The sequence below is a fragment of the Bos indicus x Bos taurus genome, chromosome 3 (assembly GCF_003369695.1).
Source record: "Bos indicus x Bos taurus breed Angus x Brahman F1 hybrid chromosome 3, Bos_hybrid_MaternalHap_v2.0, whole genome shotgun sequence".
In the NCBI taxonomy this organism is placed as follows: Eukaryota; Metazoa; Chordata; class Mammalia; order Artiodactyla; family Bovidae; genus Bos; species Bos indicus x Bos taurus.
Genome location: NC_040078.1, coordinates 30,342,368 through 30,358,603, shown reverse-complemented (window position 1 = coordinate 30,358,603; position 16,236 = coordinate 30,342,368). Strand labels below are relative to the sequence as shown.

The following is a 16,236-nucleotide window of genomic DNA, read 5'->3' as shown; positions in this document are numbered from 1 at the left end:
ACTAGCAATGTATGATGTACCAGTTTCATTTGTTTTCTACTTTTAATACATTTTCTTAAGACAAAGGCAGCAAGGTTTGGCAGTTTTTTGGAGGACCAGAGGGAACATAGACAAGTTGTGGTAGACAAGTCGTCTTAATTCTAACGCTTAATCGTCATTTCAAGTATACATCTGTATTCTCATTTTGGAGATTTTTCTTTTACACTTACATTTCCTTTAAAGTAGTTAGTTCTTAACTTTTACACGATGGAACTGTTAGGTCAGTGTATCTGTGTTGCTAGTGGCATTTAGATCCCTGTATATTGCCAGAGCACTTAAAAATGCTTAGGACATTTGGAAGTTCAGGTGCATAAAATACTTAACATGTTTTTACAAATTTAAAATTTGTAAAACAAATTTTAAGGAAGAAAGCAAAGAACCTAGTTATATTACCGTGAATGCCCTTCTCACTTTACTTAGTTTTAAATGTGTAAATATACCCTATATATGACACAGTGAAATGTTACTGAGTAAAGACATTTCGTTAAAAATTCATTTACCTGCTTCTCTGAATCAATTCAATAATATATTATTATTTATGAATCTATATTTATTAGCCAGTCCTAAGCCAGTCTTCAGTTGGACTTCGGACATATTTTAAATTTTTCACTATTTTAGTTGAAAGTTATGCACAAAGTACTATCAGATAGTATGTTTTATTAATAGAGTATCTATTTTTATATATGTTATATATACACATACACATACATACAAAGGGTAATAGAATTAAAGCTTGTTTTAAAATTCTAATTTAAGTTTTTGCTTTTGCCAGTAACTGGTAATACTTAAGATAGTGCATTCTAAGCATAAGTGACAGTAAGGGAGGGTGGAAAGAATACTAACCCCTGAAGTTTGAAAACCCGGGTTCCATTCCAGGCTGAGCTGCTGATTTACATATCTTAGAGCAAGTCATTGACCCTCTGGGCATCATTTTCCTCATGTTGAAATAAGGGAATTGGGTTCTAGTTCTGTAGGCCCTTTCAACCTTATGACATTTTGTCAACAGAACATGCAGTTTTATATTATTTGTTTTAAAATTGAATCTGTAGAAGCAAAAATAAATAAGTGACTTGGCTCCTGCCCTGTATTTTTTCCTCTTAGATGATTTGCTCAAGCCACAGATAAGAACTCATCCTGAAACCACAGTTGCTCTGAGAGGCGTGAATGTGACTCTGAGATGCACTGCGGTGAGCAGCAGTGATTCACCCATGTCTGCTCTGTGGCGCAAAGACAGTGAAGTCTTGTATGATGCTGATATTGAGAATTTTGTTCGTTATCAGCAACAGGCTGGAGAAGCTCTGGAATATACTAGTGTCCTACATCTTTTCAATGTGAATTTCACAGATGAAGGAAAATATCAGTGTATTATTACTAATCACTTTGGTTCTAACTATTCTCATAAAGCCAAACTGACTGTGAATGGTAAGAAATTATGCTCCCTGATGGTCTTATAGTTAGAAGGATTTTTCATGTTTAATTTTTGAACTTTTGACCAAGAAGATTACATTAAACCTGACACTGGGTGAGGGTCCTTACTGTTTCTGTCTTTAGGGTTATAATAGTATACAGGCTGGATTGTTAATTTACCCACTTGCTGTCCCTAATTAGTGTTTGACTGAGGGGTAAAGGTGAATTCCATGGTTTCAGGAGATGAACTACTCTCTTTTGTGTTTTTGAAAAAAAAAATTATTTTTAATTCTCCATTTTCTTTCTAGAACTGTAATTCTGCTCTAAAAACTATAAAATTTATTCCTGACACTGTTCCCAGGGCCGTCCAGTAACTGGGAGTATTAACATTTCTGGGACCATTGATCATTATCATTGTCTAAAGGTAGTCAATGAAACCATTTTTGAAAATAATGCTCTTTTTCTTTGTGTCTGTTGAAAAAATATACAACAGCTCGATTGGTCTGTTGCCTATTAGATTGAATAACTACAGCACTTCAGGCTTTGTGCAACGAAAGATGTACATGTGTCTTGCTTCCGGGCTGTTTTATGAGCTGTTTGAAGGCATAAAATTTTTTTTTATCATGCATCTCTTAAGTAAGGAATAGTAAATATTAAATGCTAAAATATAGGTTCAGAAAAGTTTACGGCCTCAGCTTTTTCTTTCCCTGTCAAGGAGATCAGATAGATTTGTCATGCATTCTGGAAGAGTTAGTCATCACTGTACTCCACGCTCTGAGATTCTTAGAGAAAAGATGGCCTCTGCAGTTGTATTTACTGTCAATGCAGAGAGCATGTCTTCTCAAAAAAATGGAGCAGCACAACAGTTGGTATTTTGCCTAGTAGATTCTCCCTTGTGTGTGTGTGTGTGTGTCTATGTATATATATTTTTCCCCACCCACTATCTTTTGGTGATCTTTTTTGGAACAGAGATGCCATCTTTTCTGAAAACTCCAATGGATCTAACTATTCGCACTGGTGCCATGGCCAGATTAGAATGTGCTGCGGAGGGGCACCCTGCACCTCAGATTTCCTGGCAGAAAGATGGTGGTACTGACTTTCCTGCGGCTCGAGAGAGACGCATGCATGTCATGCCTGAGGATGATGTTTTCTTCATTGCAAATGTGAAAATAGAAGACATGGGGATCTATAGCTGCATGGCACAGAATATAGCAGGCGGTCTCTCAGCAAATGCCTCGCTCATCGTGTTAGGTATGTTTACTGCTTTGTGGATCCATACTTTTGTGGGAGTCCTTTTATTGTGGATCAACTCTTGGTCTTAATGGCAAGAAAAATCTCAAGTTAGATTTCAGTTGGGATCATTGTTCTGCCAATTTATACAGGTATGTGTCAAGCTTGGATATTAGTGGAACAGTTAACTGGAATCTGGAGAAATTTTGAGGGCAGAATTGGAGATTTTTATCCCATGAATTGAAAATTCAAATCCCTTTACCCTGTTCTGTTCATCTCTGTCAGTTTTCTGCTTCATGTATATGTTTCTTCTACGATTCAGTGAATTTTCATCATACTGCTTCAGAGAACTTGAGACAATTTAACTTTTCCCCCTTCATTAAAAAAAAAATTTGTAAAAGATGAAAAGATCTGTCTTCTGGTTAGATTTCCTATTTTCCTTCCAGTGTGCTCCTATTAATCCTGTGCTCTGGTAAAATGTCTTTTCCCTGTAGATTTCCCCTGATAAGCCAGTTTTTTTTTTCTTATTAGAACATTTGTCTTTATGGAACTCAAATCAAGGCAAATTCTTTTTGCCTCCAGATGTTAGGGTTTTTAAAAATGTTGGTTTGTTTAACTACTTGTGTAACCAGGAAAATAAATTTATTGTTTAAAAATTTTAAGATATGCAGAAAATTTGAAAAAAGGAAGGTCACTCAAACCCTGTTTAGATTTTGACATATTCTGGACTTTTTAAAATTACTCATCTTCATGTGGTTATGTATACCTACTTTTTTCCACTTAATATTGTATCACAGGGTTACATTGTCATTAAGTCTTCATGAAATATGTGACTGTACTGTTAAATTACTCATTTTTCTGCTAGATTTTTTCATCTTTAAAAATTACAATTAATTTTGTAATAAACATTTTTTGTATATGAATCTTGACTTCTTCACCTAGGATCGCTTGCTCTAGGTAGAATTCCTAAGAGGAAATTTAGATTTTTTGAGGCTTTTGCTTTTCTGAAAAACTTCTGATCTTCCCATGAGCTTATGAAAATGCTTATTTCATCATAACCTCGTTAGTCTAATTCAGTAGAATTTTAAGGATAAAATTGCCTGATATTTTTTTTAATGCATCTTTCTGTTAGAGACACCCTCATTTATTAGACCCCTGGAGGACAAGACAGTAACTCGAGGTGAAACTGCAGTATTACAATGCATAGCTGGAGGGAGCCCCGCCCCTCGCCTCAACTGGACCAAAGATGATGGACCTTTGCTGGTGACAGAACGGCACTTCTTTGCTGCAGCCAACCAGCTTCTCATCATCGTAGATGCTGGGCTAGATGATGCTGGGAAATATACCTGCATTATGTCAAACACCCTTGGGACAGAACGTGGTCACATTTACCTAAATGTGATTTCATCCCCCAATTGTGACTCTTCCCAGAGTAGCATTGGACATGAAGATGATGGGTGGACCACAGTTGGCATTGTGATCATTGTTGTGGTCTGCTGTGTAGTGGGAACCTCTTTGATCTGGGTCATTGTTATTTACCACATGAGAAGGAAAAACGAAGACTATAGTATCACGAACACAGGTAAGTGGTATCCGGTTGACCACTGTGGCTTGTGTCTGAGTCAGAATGTAGTGAAGAGTTTTGATACTTTATGTGTGATAGAGGGAGAGTTTTTCTGTTAAAATGTCCTACTTCCTTGATGTGATAGAACCTCTCTAGTGAATAATTTTAAGAATTTCTAGACAGTCCCCCCAGACTTTGCTCTTATAAACAGTTGCAGTGCACCTTCTTTCTTTAATTCCTAAGGCTCATTTCTCTTGTAATTTTCCTGTGGGAAAGAATGGAATCCTTATGACAGAGGTTAGTCTTTGACACTTCTCACTCACCCTGAAGTCCTGTGAGAGAAGAGATACAATACAGCCAGATAGATTGTGAAAGTGCGTCTGTGGATTTCAGACTTTAGGTTTTGTTTCTTTTGCTAATACTTTTAAAATGAAGCTTGGGGGAGAATTCTAATAAGAAATAATTTTAAGAGAAAATTCTAAGAGCTCTTGAGTTCCTGGGTACATAACATTTTTTTGGTCATTAGTAGAGAAGTAGAATACATTTGCAAAATAGTCTTCTGAGTTAGGTAAATAAATTACCTAACTTTATTTGAGAGTTACAGATGTCTCTTTTACAGAGGAACTCAACCTGCCTGCAGACATTCCCAGCTACTTGTCTTCCCAAGGAACGCTGTCTGAGCCACAAGAAGGCTACAGCAACTCGGAGGCAGGCAGTCATCAGCAACTTATGCCTCCTGCCAATGGATATTTACACAAAGGCACTGATGGTAATGACTCTTCATTGTCTGTGCTTACCGTTTCAGCCTACCCGGTTGGGTTTAGTTTTCAGTGGATAGTCTTCCCCACTAACTTGAAGCAGTATTTTAAAATAAGATACACAATGAAAACATTTGGATCCATGCAAAATAGGATGAAAATTGACTAGAGTCCTAACAGAGGAGAAAATCATTTGACAGAAAGGAGGAACACTTTCTTCTTATTTTTTTTTTCAAAAAGAAAAATAGTTAACATTTATTGAATGATGTTTACTATGTATCAGAAACCATTTAAATATTTTTACATGTGCACACTCAGTCCCCATGACAGTCTATGTATTCAGTACCAGTATAATCACTAGTGCACTGATTAAAAGACTGAGGTACAGAGAAATTAAGACATTTATACAAGACTACACTTAGTGATCATTTAGAGGGAGAAAAAATTCAAACCTAGGTGATCTATTTCTACAGCCCATATCATTAGCTAATCTACTACATGACAAATATATTATAAATTATAAGCAGATAAAGAGAAAATGACACATATACAGTAATTATTTCCTTGTGTATGTGCTAAGTCATGTCCAACTCTTTTTGACCCAATGGACTGCAGCCCCCCAGGCTCCTCTGTCCATGGGATTGTCCAGGCAAGAATACTGGAGTGGGTTGCCATTTCCTATTCCAGAGGAACATATTCTTAAACAAGGGATTGGCGAACACAGCAAAGGCTTCCAAACCAAAGTATTGTTATGGGAGAGAGATGTTCTAGAAACTTCTTTCAGGTGTCTTTTATCCTTTTCAGGCATGAGCACCCTTCAGACCATGTCCAGGAAGTTTGGTCTGTCTGCTGACAGGTAGACATTCACTCAAGTTTAAAGGGCATTGATGATTCTCAGTATATATTGGAGAGTATCAGAGAGAGAGAAAATAGTTAAGATATAAAATAATAATTAAGAGATATAAAATAATTAAGTTCTAAATAATTAAGAACCTAACTTCTCAACAGTACTTTTCTCCACTCCACCCTTCCCATGGGGAGTTACAGAGCACAAGGAGGAGAATTAAGGGATTGAATTGGGTTTGACTCAGTTCTTCTTTCCAGCCATGTGGCCATGAACACGTTATTTAAAATCTGAGCTTTAATTTCTTCATTTTAAAAATAAAGCAACAATATTTTATAAAGCATTTCTCTCAAGATTCTTTTTTTTTTTCCTAATTTTATTTTATTTTTAAACTTTACATAATTGTATTAGTTTTGCCAAATATCAAAATGAATCCGCCACAGGTATACATGTGTTCCCCATCCTGAACCCTCCTCCCTCCTCCCTCCCCATACCATCCCTCTGGGTCGTCCCAGTGCACTAGCCCCAAGCATCCAATATTGTGCATCGAACCTGGACTGGCAACTCGTTTCTTACATGATATTTTACATGTTTCAATGCCATTCTCCCAAATCTTCCCACCCTCTCCCTCTCCCACAGAGTCCATAAGACTGTTCTATACATCAGTGTCTCTTTTGCTGTCTCGTACACCGGGTTATTGTTACCATCTTTCTAAATTCCATATATATGCGTTAGTATACTGTATTTATGTTTTTCCTTCTGGCTTACTTCACTCTGTATAACAGGCTCCAGTTTCATCCACCTCATTAGAACTGATTCAAATGTATTCTTTTTAATGGCTGAGTAATACTCCATTGTGTATATGTACCACAGCTTTCTTATCCATTCATCTGCTGATGGACACTGAGGAAACCAGAAGGGAAAGAGACACGTGTACCCCAATGTTCTCTCAAGATTCTTAAAGATTCTTTGAATGAATCTGTGTAGTACTTCAAGTACTAATCAAATGGAAGGTCTGTTTCATTTCTACAGAGATTTTTTTTAGACTGGATGTTACTAGAACTTCTGTGTAAATCAACAAATTGGATTTTCTTTTGGCTTTCCATGAAAAGGAAGGTATTTCTAGCCTTTTTTTGGCTGCACTCAGCAGTTTGTAGGATCTTAGTTCCCTGACCAGGGATTGAACTGGGGGCCATGGCAGTGAAAACATCAAATTCTAACCACTGCACTGACAGGGAAGTCCTGGCTGTTTAAAGAATACTTAAAAGCCTCTACTCTTTGCAATTTGTAGGAAATAATACTACTTTCTGGGTTAAACTTAATTACTTCAGTTCTTTTCCGAGTCTAACAATTCTGTTGCTTGATCATGAATAAGTAACTCACTCTCTAGTTCTCACTTTCCTCTCTTTTATCATTCAGTTTTCAAACACTTAATGGTCCAGGGAGCTCATTAAACTTCTACTTCTACCACACACACACTTGTCAGGCAGGACCCTTGACCGTCAGAAACTTTCTCTAGGAATCCTTTTAGCAATTAGTGTTGCTTAACCTCTTGACTTGTGAAAGTCATAGGGGCTTTTGTGAAGTGAAGTCATCCTAGCTGCTGCTTCTCTGCTTTAGTTTGCTTAAGCCAAACGTGTCTTGTAGCACAGTGCCAACCTTATCTTGGCTCTCTTGATTTTAACATGACTTTATTTAGGCTGGACAAGGATGATTTAATGTACTATTCAAGAGCGTGCGTGCTGAAGTCAGAGGACCAGAGTTTAAGTTTCAGCTTTCCGCTGGGCAGTATGTCTTCGGGCAAGTTACCCAGCCTCTCTGTGTTGTAATTATTCCGTGTGTAATATAGCAATAATAATTAGTACTTACCTCATAAGCATATTATAAGGATTAAATAAGTTAATTCACAGAAAGACCTTGAAACTTCATCACGTTTATAATGTAAGTTTTGAACAAATGCCAGCTGTGATGACAATGATGACAGCTGTTAGAGAAAACTAACGATAGGCAAAACTGAGTCCTTAACTGAAGGATGTTTGGTTTCTTTCCTGGGTTGTATTAGGTGGCGCTGGCACCAGAGTTATCTGCTCAGATTGTTATGACAATGCTAACATCTACTCCCGGACCCGAGAATACTGTCCATACACCTATATTACTGAAGAGGATGTTCTGGATCAGACACTGTCCAGCCTCATGGTCCAGATGCCCAAAGAGACTTACTTGGCACATCCTCCCCAAGATGCCACTACCCTGGAGAGCCTGGTGTCGTCAGCAGAGAGAGAGAGATGTGCCTTTCCCACCAACCATGAGAGGATGAATGAGAAGAAGCCTTCCTCCACGCGGATGAGCAGTGGTAAAGGGCACGGCGTTGTTTGTTGTTTTGGTTTGTTTTCACTTTCACCTACTTGATTTTTCCTTCGATCATGTCCGTGGCACTCTCATTTGACAGAAACAAACAAATTGGTATACTGTAATAATTAGCTACTGTTAACTTCTATAAACTAGAGCCAGAGATTTTTATGGAAAGAAGTCTGAAGTTGTAGGATGAAAACAGTTTTTGTGGGAGTAGCAAGATCTTATTTCTAAAGATTTAGGAAAAGTTACAGAAAAAGTTCCTATAAAAAAAGTTTCACATAGGCAGTACTTTTTTCTTCCATATTTATTTAAATAATGGAGACCTGAAATACCAAGGATACAATAATTTGGGCATAATTTGGTGAATATTTTCACTTCTGTGATTTAAAAACATTTTATTTGGTTGCTGTTCTATCAGGTAAATGTTGAATGTCAGTATGACTTGGCAGGTGTTTGCTTTCAGTTGTGTTGTGCAGATGAGGAAGAGGAACACAGGTTGTATTGTGAAGATGGGGCATTTGAAACAACCCAGTAAAGCAAATCAAAACAAAGCCAAATGAAACTTTCTAGACCATGAAGATGTCTTCTTCTCCATCCAGGCTCTTCATCAGCTCTCACCCTCTTGTCAGCCTGGAATGGGAGAGCACTGGAAGTAGGGTGGGGCTGACCACTGCAGGTCTCCAGTGGAAGACGTTGTGTAGTGGTGATTCCAGGGATGGTTCTGGCTGGAATAAATGGAATAGCATGGACTTTTGCTACGTGCTCTGTTGTTCTGTTAACTGATTACTGGCATGTTAGAAGCTGAAGAGGAATGGTTGCTTATTTTTAAAATGATTTTTTAAAGATATTTGTTATTTAATGATATAATGACTGCTTAGTCCATGTTTTTTTCTGTGTATTACGCAACTTTCATTACTATTTGGATACTAATTGTCTTTTAGTCTGTTCCCATGTGTGTAAAGAGTTTAAGCTTTCATTTTTATAGTAGCAGAAACACCAATAATAGGTGAAAGTAGACGACATGTAGCATGATTTCAGTAATTAATTGGTGAGGTTGTTGGTTAGAAGGGTTTGAAAGACCATAGTTCCAGTTTTTGTTTTCTTTTCTTTTTTTGGTTGTTGCAAGAAAAGTGGCAAGTATACATTTGATCTTAACGTCCTTATTTAGGAATATTGGGCATCTTAATTTCTTTGAAGACTTGGGTAGAAGAAAATTAAGTCTTAGAAAATGTAAACTTGCGTTCACCACTGGTAATTATTCCTGTGTTTCATTCTCAGAAACCTTGCAGCGGCCTCTGTGGAACGTAAGCAGAGAACCAGGTATGCCTCATCCTCCTTTTCCCCAGCAGTCAGTCCTTGAGTCATCACAACTCCATCAAAACGAGGGCCTGGCAGAGAGTGATCCAGACTGTTCCACTAGCCCCACGCCCTGTCACAGGTTACACGACCACACTTTTGATTTTAGTAGGACTCGGAACGTTCACAATGGCAGTGAGGGCACATGAAACTCACTCTAGGATGCAGTTTCAGCAGACTCAGATTAATTGATTTTGTATTTACTACCTCAGTGTTCAGAAGAAACCCCAAAGTCAGCATTTGCTTTACTTACATCTACAGTTTTATCTGACCACACCAAGGTAGGCCAGGCATTCGTTTGGCTTATACTTGATGAAGAAAGGGTAACGGCTGACAGAAATGGGTACATCTAATAAAAAATGTGCAACCCGGGCAGAGGAAGATACAGGACAGAGTGCTTTGTGATGGTTCTACCGGGATGTGCCCAGGTGTGCATAGCCTCTTAGGAAGACTCTCCTTGCTGCTTAACACCTTGGATTGTCTCAACCTGCAGAATGACCCTGAATAAACAACGCCATTTTGTTTTGCCTTCCAAGGACAAGAAATAACTTTGGAGGCCCCTGAGAAGTGTGCCTGGGATTCTGCAGTGATTTTAAACGTATAGTTGAGAGTGGGGCTTTGATATTCAAGGTCGTCGACAGGAATCCCAGACTTGACCAACTATGACCAGGTCAAGAGTTTTGTATTCTTGTGAATCTCTCTCTCTTTTTGGTCCCTGTCATCCAGGGGTCTCATTGTAAACATATGTGCATTTATAAATAACTTTTGTATTCATTGATCATATGTGTTGCAATGTAAATATTTTTGATATGCTAAAATTGTATATATAATATCCACGTATAATATTGACAACAGCTTCTCAGACCACAGATTTTGTACAGCTTGGTTTAGTGAATCCAAAGATTTCGTTTCAAGTTTTGAATACATACTTGTTAAGAAGTATAATAAGTACAGAAGCACGGTACCTAGTGATTGCGTACACACAAACACAGTCTTGGTGTAATTAACCACTTTCTTGGTACCTAAAGATTCATGCATCTAATCATTTGTCATCTGTTTACAAGTGCCAGGTAATATAATCTTTCTAGCATAAAAAGACTTTCAAAAGACTAGTAGTCTTGTTATTGCCATATACACACAGATAAAGGAAAACTTGCTTTGGGAATATCTACTGTGAGCAAAGTACTTTGTTGATGAGGAAACCAAAGAATGCTTTTTTTCTCTGTGTGTGTTTGTTTTAAACAGTTTAATATGTCTTCTACTAATGCACAGTATATCTTAAGGGGATATTGCTTTGGGGAAGAACATGCAGAAACTCATAAAACTTCAGCATGGTCCTTGTTTTGTACAAGTGATTATTTAAGCCAAAACGTTTTCTTGAATTTCTGATAGGAAAAAGCTTTATGTTAACAAAAGACTTAGTGCTGTAATAAAGTGTAATGAACTAAAGCTCTTCTTTCTTTCTGCTTTCAGAAAGAAAGACTGTTGGATTCTGTCCTCTGAATTTAGTGAGGAGTAATTATGTACTAGATGAATCCAGTCACTTAAATGAAAATATCAGTTTTTAAGTTATTGTACATTTCAAGAGTTTTAAACTTTATGTAATTTCTCAGCTCTTTGCCAGGAAGTTTGGCTGAATTTCATACTAGTTTTCAATCCTAAGTTTTTGTCTCATAGGCAGCAGCACTTTTTTAGCTGTTTTATACCACCATGTCTGTCTTTTTTTTTTTTTCTTTTAAAATAGCCTCATTCATTTTCATTTTGAACTTCTTAAGTACCACTATTTTCCTCTCCTTTCAATTTTGGATCCCTCTTCCTACTTACTAGGTTGAATTAATAGTGTAGCTTGTACTGGGCTGACTTAGAATCAAGAAACCTGATTTAGTTTTAGCTCTGCTGCTTAAAAGTTGTATAGTCAAAGGCAAGTCTCTCTACTTCTCAGCCTGACTTTTTCATTTATGAAACAACGTTTTACTAGATGCTCTAAAGCCCTTTCCAGCTGTAACGTTCTATGAATCTGTGGTCCCTCCAGGAATCAAGGAGGATTATCTACTCTAATAAAAAGCTGCTTTCATGAAATATTTGTTAGAGTAGAACAGGAATGATGCTGCTTACTCTGACTTGAGCCAGATTTATTTCCTCTATAGCAAGAGTAATGCTATAAGAACCTTTCACGAGGAGAAAAAACCTTCAGCTTCTAAAACAGTATCAGTAAACGTGAAGAATCTTGATTAGATTGAGAACTACCCTTGGTGTGTTACAGCACACCAGAGTATCCGAATCTGTTGAGAGGTATGCCACTGCTAATGTGTGACCAGTTTATGACTCACCTTTCTAATGTATTCAAGGTCATTCTTCTAATTATAGTACTCTGACTCACATTCTGAGGGACTTTCTTCAGTGAAAAAGGTGGAGTTAGAGCAAGGCTGCAAAGAGCATCAGCTGTTACATGGGAGAGGACAAAACCAGTGCTCTAGAAAACTTCAAATCTACCATCGCTGCCTCTCCTTCAGCAGTGGTCCCTCTGCTGCCACTGGTGTCAGGCTGCTAATCTACAGCCAGGTTCTCTGTCGTGTCAGCTGGTTGAGATGTCCTCCCAGATATTGCTAGCTTTCCTAAATAAAAACACTTGCCTGAAAAACTAGTCAGGAATTTGATTAAATGGGGATAGTCTACCCCTGGTCTTAAAAATAGTAAATGTAATAAATTCTAATCTTAGGAGGTGGAATTCCTGAAATTTTTCATTATTGCATGTTTTTGACCAAGCAGATGCTCTGCTGTAAACAGGATTAGTGGCTCATCATTGTTTCTTCTCAGCAGTGTAATGTCTGCCTGCCACCAGTTTAATCAGAAATGTTGTAAGAGCAAGGCAAACAAATGCCGAGAGAAATCCTCTGTCTCCCACCCAATTACCACTTCATATCAGTAGGGATGCATAAATTCTCTTCATTTGTTTGTGTCCCTCTGAGACTGATTCTGTAAGTCTACCTTGAAGAAGAAATAATGTTTTCCTTGTACTTCAAGCTTCCCTGCCACAGAATCGACAAGTGGACCCCATGAGCTTTCTGTCGTTCAGCCTCTGATGTGCTTTCCCTAGATGCAAGGGAATCTTTAGAACAGGAGGTACCAGAAACCCAGCCCAATGTGCTGTCCCCCTAATGTGCCATCTTACAATGCTCTAAATGTGTATTTTTCTGTAAAGTAAATGTTGTGTTTAAAAACAGTTGCCTTCATGTTGCCCATTGGGAGGTTTTGTAAAAGAAACATTAAGATGTTAAGCAACTTAAGAATCTTACCCATTTTCCTAAGAAGAGGGAGAGAAAGTCTTTAGTTATGTAGAGGGTTGTCATAGGAAACAAGGATTAGATGCACTCGTCTTCCATTGGACGGGTCATATCAGTGGGACAGAAGTTACAGGGAAATAGAGTATATATACCTGCCAATAATTCTATGTACCCTAACACTCTAAAAATTAGATTTATCTGACAATAGGAATCATCAGCCTTTCATGGGAGAAGTATGCACAGAAGCTAAGTAATCATCTATTAAGAGCATTGGAGAAATTTCTGTACTGAAATGGAATATGGACAAGATGACCTAAACCCTGTTTCAGTTTTATCATTGGAATTCTCCAGAAGCAGTCAGACAATCTAAAATCTTCACCCTATAGAATCCTTTGTATACAGTAAGTTTACTGTATAATTTAAAAATTTATTTTTAACTAAAAGATTATGTTCTTTGGTTGACAAAAGGAGCCTGTTCTGTGTTAATAATGGCAAACATGAAACTGGGCTTATTCTTTTGAGAAAATCCATAATGTTCCTAACCCAAATGGCATTACCATAATAAAAAATGTTATAGCGTATAACCCTTTTACTCTTTAATTTTTATTCCTGTTTCTTTTTTTTTTTTATTCCCCACCCACCACCATTTCTTTTTTTGTCAGTGGGATTCCATGGGAATGGGAATGGGATTGTGCTGTTCAGTTTTGTAGCCAGTGTTTTACCCAAGTGTGTTGTGGCCTCTTCTAATCATGTTAATAGCCCCAGAAATGCCAAAAGAGTGGCGAAGTAACAGAGGTAAATTGGCTGTCATTTTATGCTATGTCTTCCATTTCTTACTTTGCTTCTGATGCAAATTATAGAAGTAATTGTGAAGCAATTGGACCTCAGAAAGTTGAGTTAAGATTACTAGGCAACCTGTTAGTAACGTTTCATTTTTCCATTACGTGGTCTCTTTCCTAGTTCAGTGTGGCAGATGCTTTTCCCTCTTGCTTCTAACCTAAAAATTTTGTTTGGAGTACAGTCTAAGTCAACATCAGTTAAGCTTAATTTTCTTCCTTCTTCCTCTCTCTTTCCTTTCTCCTTCCCTTCCTTCCTTCCTTTCCTCAGTTCCTTTTACAGCTGCTTGGTTTGTTGACAAAAGTAACATGTTCTGAATTGAGATATGTTACAAACTTCTCTTAACAACACCTGAAAGCCCGTGAATCACCTGGAGATTTTGTGGGTAGTGAGGGACGTGTGTGTGTGTGTTTGTGTGCATGTGTGAGGAGTGATACTTGGACCTGCTCTCTCAAGGTTGTATGTTGAGTGTTTCCTAGCAGTTCTGATAATCTCTACCAACAGGTGGGGTGAAGGTAAAGAAACAGCTTGATTTGAACCTGTTTCCAAATGTAAGGAGTAAAGTGATCTTTGTCAGCTCTAATTGATCAGCAGGTGGTCAAGTGCTCTTTGGATATCTCTTGGCTACCTAAAGTGGCCTCTTGATCCACTGAGACACTACTTCTCCCCTCTCCTTTCCCCTTCTCCCTTTTTACCCGTCAGAGGATGTCAGTCCGAGCAGCCATGGTACTCGATGTATGTAAAGAGAATTATAAGCCAAGTTGTCGTTCAGTGTGGCCCTTCCCTAGTATCTATTTATATTTTCTCACACATGAGAATGTATATTTTATAAAGCATGTGTTTGTCTACTTGTTTGTCTACTGTAATGTCTTCAATAAAGCTAAAATACATGATGATGTTCTGGTCTTTTCTTGCCTAAAGGACAGGAATGAAATGGTGCATTTTAAAGTTTGTGGTCCTTTCGAGAGGGACTCCAAGTAGCTGTACATGTTAAAATGGGGAAAAGCCACTCTCCTGTAGTCCTGCCATGTTTAGCAGTCACACACAGCCTCCAGCCTGCCTCGGGTGCAGCCTGCACTGTGAGTTGCCCCAGGCGGGCACTGCTGGTTCTCCTCTTCCTCCTTACGCTACCCACTGTGGTGCTGTATGCCTGGTGGATGGAAAGAAGCACATCTGACAGTTTGTTAGAAAATAAGCGTGCTGGACTTCCCTGGAGGTTCAGTGGTAAAAAGTCTGCCTGCCAATGCGGGAGACTTTAGTTGGCTTCCTAATCCAGGGAGATCCCACATGGTGCAGAGCAATTAAGCTCATGTATCACAACTTCTGAGCCCGAGCTCCAGAGCCTGAGAGCCGCAACTCCTGAGCCCATGTGCCTAGAGGCTGTGCTCCACAACAAGAGGAGCCATGGCAATGAGAAGCCTGCACATTGCAACTAGAGAGTAGCCCCTGCTCTCTCCAACTAGAGAAAGCTGGTGTACAGCAATGAAGATCCAGGGCAACTAAAATAAGAGTGCTTTCTGCATCAAGAATTTGAAGACTTTTCTAATCTGGTAAATCTTTAATAAGATATTTGAAGAATGTCGGTATTCTGGTCAGCCTCCTTGCTGTACGGTTTTAGGGGCTATTTCCTCTGAGTTTGTCAACTGTTTGAAGGCCGAGCTCATAATACTGATCCCATTATCACCTCTGTTGCTGTTTATTCTTTGAGGCATGTTCCGCAAACATTATTTTGTTTGACTCACACAGTACTCCTAAGATGTAGATTGGGCAGAGGATTTTAATCTCTCCTTTTTTGTAGTTACCAAAAATGGCTCATTGAGATCATCAAACAGTGTTAAGAAGTTTTTAGGCAGTAGAGCCAGGATTTGAATTCAGAACTTCTGATTCATGTTCAGGATTTTTCCCACTGTGATATTTTCCAGTTCTGAAGAGTGCTTACAGTCTTCACAAACATTGGATAAAAACCTTCTGGGCATTGATCACTTTCAATATGGTCAAAGTCTAGACTGGAAATGTACAGTGGCAGCTGATTTTTACTTTATTCCTGATAGGAAAACACACTGTCATTGTCTTCTCTTATTAGGTGGAATGAAGAAAAATGCCATGATTTTTTCATTTTTTTGTCTTGAAGTGTGATGTACTAGGGCCCAAGTAATAGTCCTGCTGAGTTATGAAAGGTATTTGTTTGTACTCAGCTATTTGGAAGCTTGTAACCCAGTGCTGAAGCTGTCTGTGTTGCAGGGCCAGTTGCTATGACCTACATGTTTGTAAAATACACTAAGCCTTGTGTAATCAAGGCTCTATAGGGAATGTTCCATCTGCCACCTCTGCTGCTTTTTTCAGCCAATCAAGAAATCTTGAACTTTCTAAGGCCAAGTTTGGTCACTTTGTTTATTTAGGTCATAGGCCAACATCAAAGCCAGTTTCCAAAGCTCTTGACAAAAAGAGACAAGTAAAAAGCACAGTTGTTCAGTCTCTAACTCATGTCTGACTCCTCATGACCCCATGGACTGCAGCTCACCAGGCTTTCTTGGTCCTTCGCTATCCCCTGGAGTTTACTCA

At 38.4% G+C, this 16,236-nt stretch overlaps 1 protein-coding gene across 12 annotated transcripts in view; it reads left to right on the top strand.

Annotated features, from left to right (window-relative positions):
- The window catches only part of LRIG2 (leucine rich repeats and immunoglobulin like domains 2), a 66,453-nt gene extending 51,883 nt beyond the window's left edge, over positions 1-14,570 (top strand). For 9 of the 12 annotated variants that reach the window (XM_027536121.1, XM_027536126.1, XM_027536131.1 and 6 more), the window contains 6 exons: positions 1,141-1,461; positions 2,416-2,697; positions 3,809-4,258; positions 4,860-5,009; positions 7,905-8,225; positions 9,476-14,570. In XM_027536121.1, the coding sequence (XP_027391922.1) occupies positions 1,141-1,461; positions 2,416-2,697; positions 3,809-4,258; positions 4,860-5,009; positions 7,905-8,225; positions 9,476-9,702 (1,751 nt within the window). In that variant the 3' untranslated portion in view covers positions 9,703-14,570. The remainder of the gene's footprint in view (positions 1-1,140; positions 1,462-2,415; positions 2,698-3,808; positions 4,259-4,859; positions 5,010-7,904; positions 8,226-9,475) is intronic. The other 3 variants (XM_027536124.1, XM_027536123.1, XM_027536122.1) reach the window with 3 other exon arrangements.
- The last annotated feature ends 1,666 nt before the right edge of the window (positions 14,571-16,236 follow it).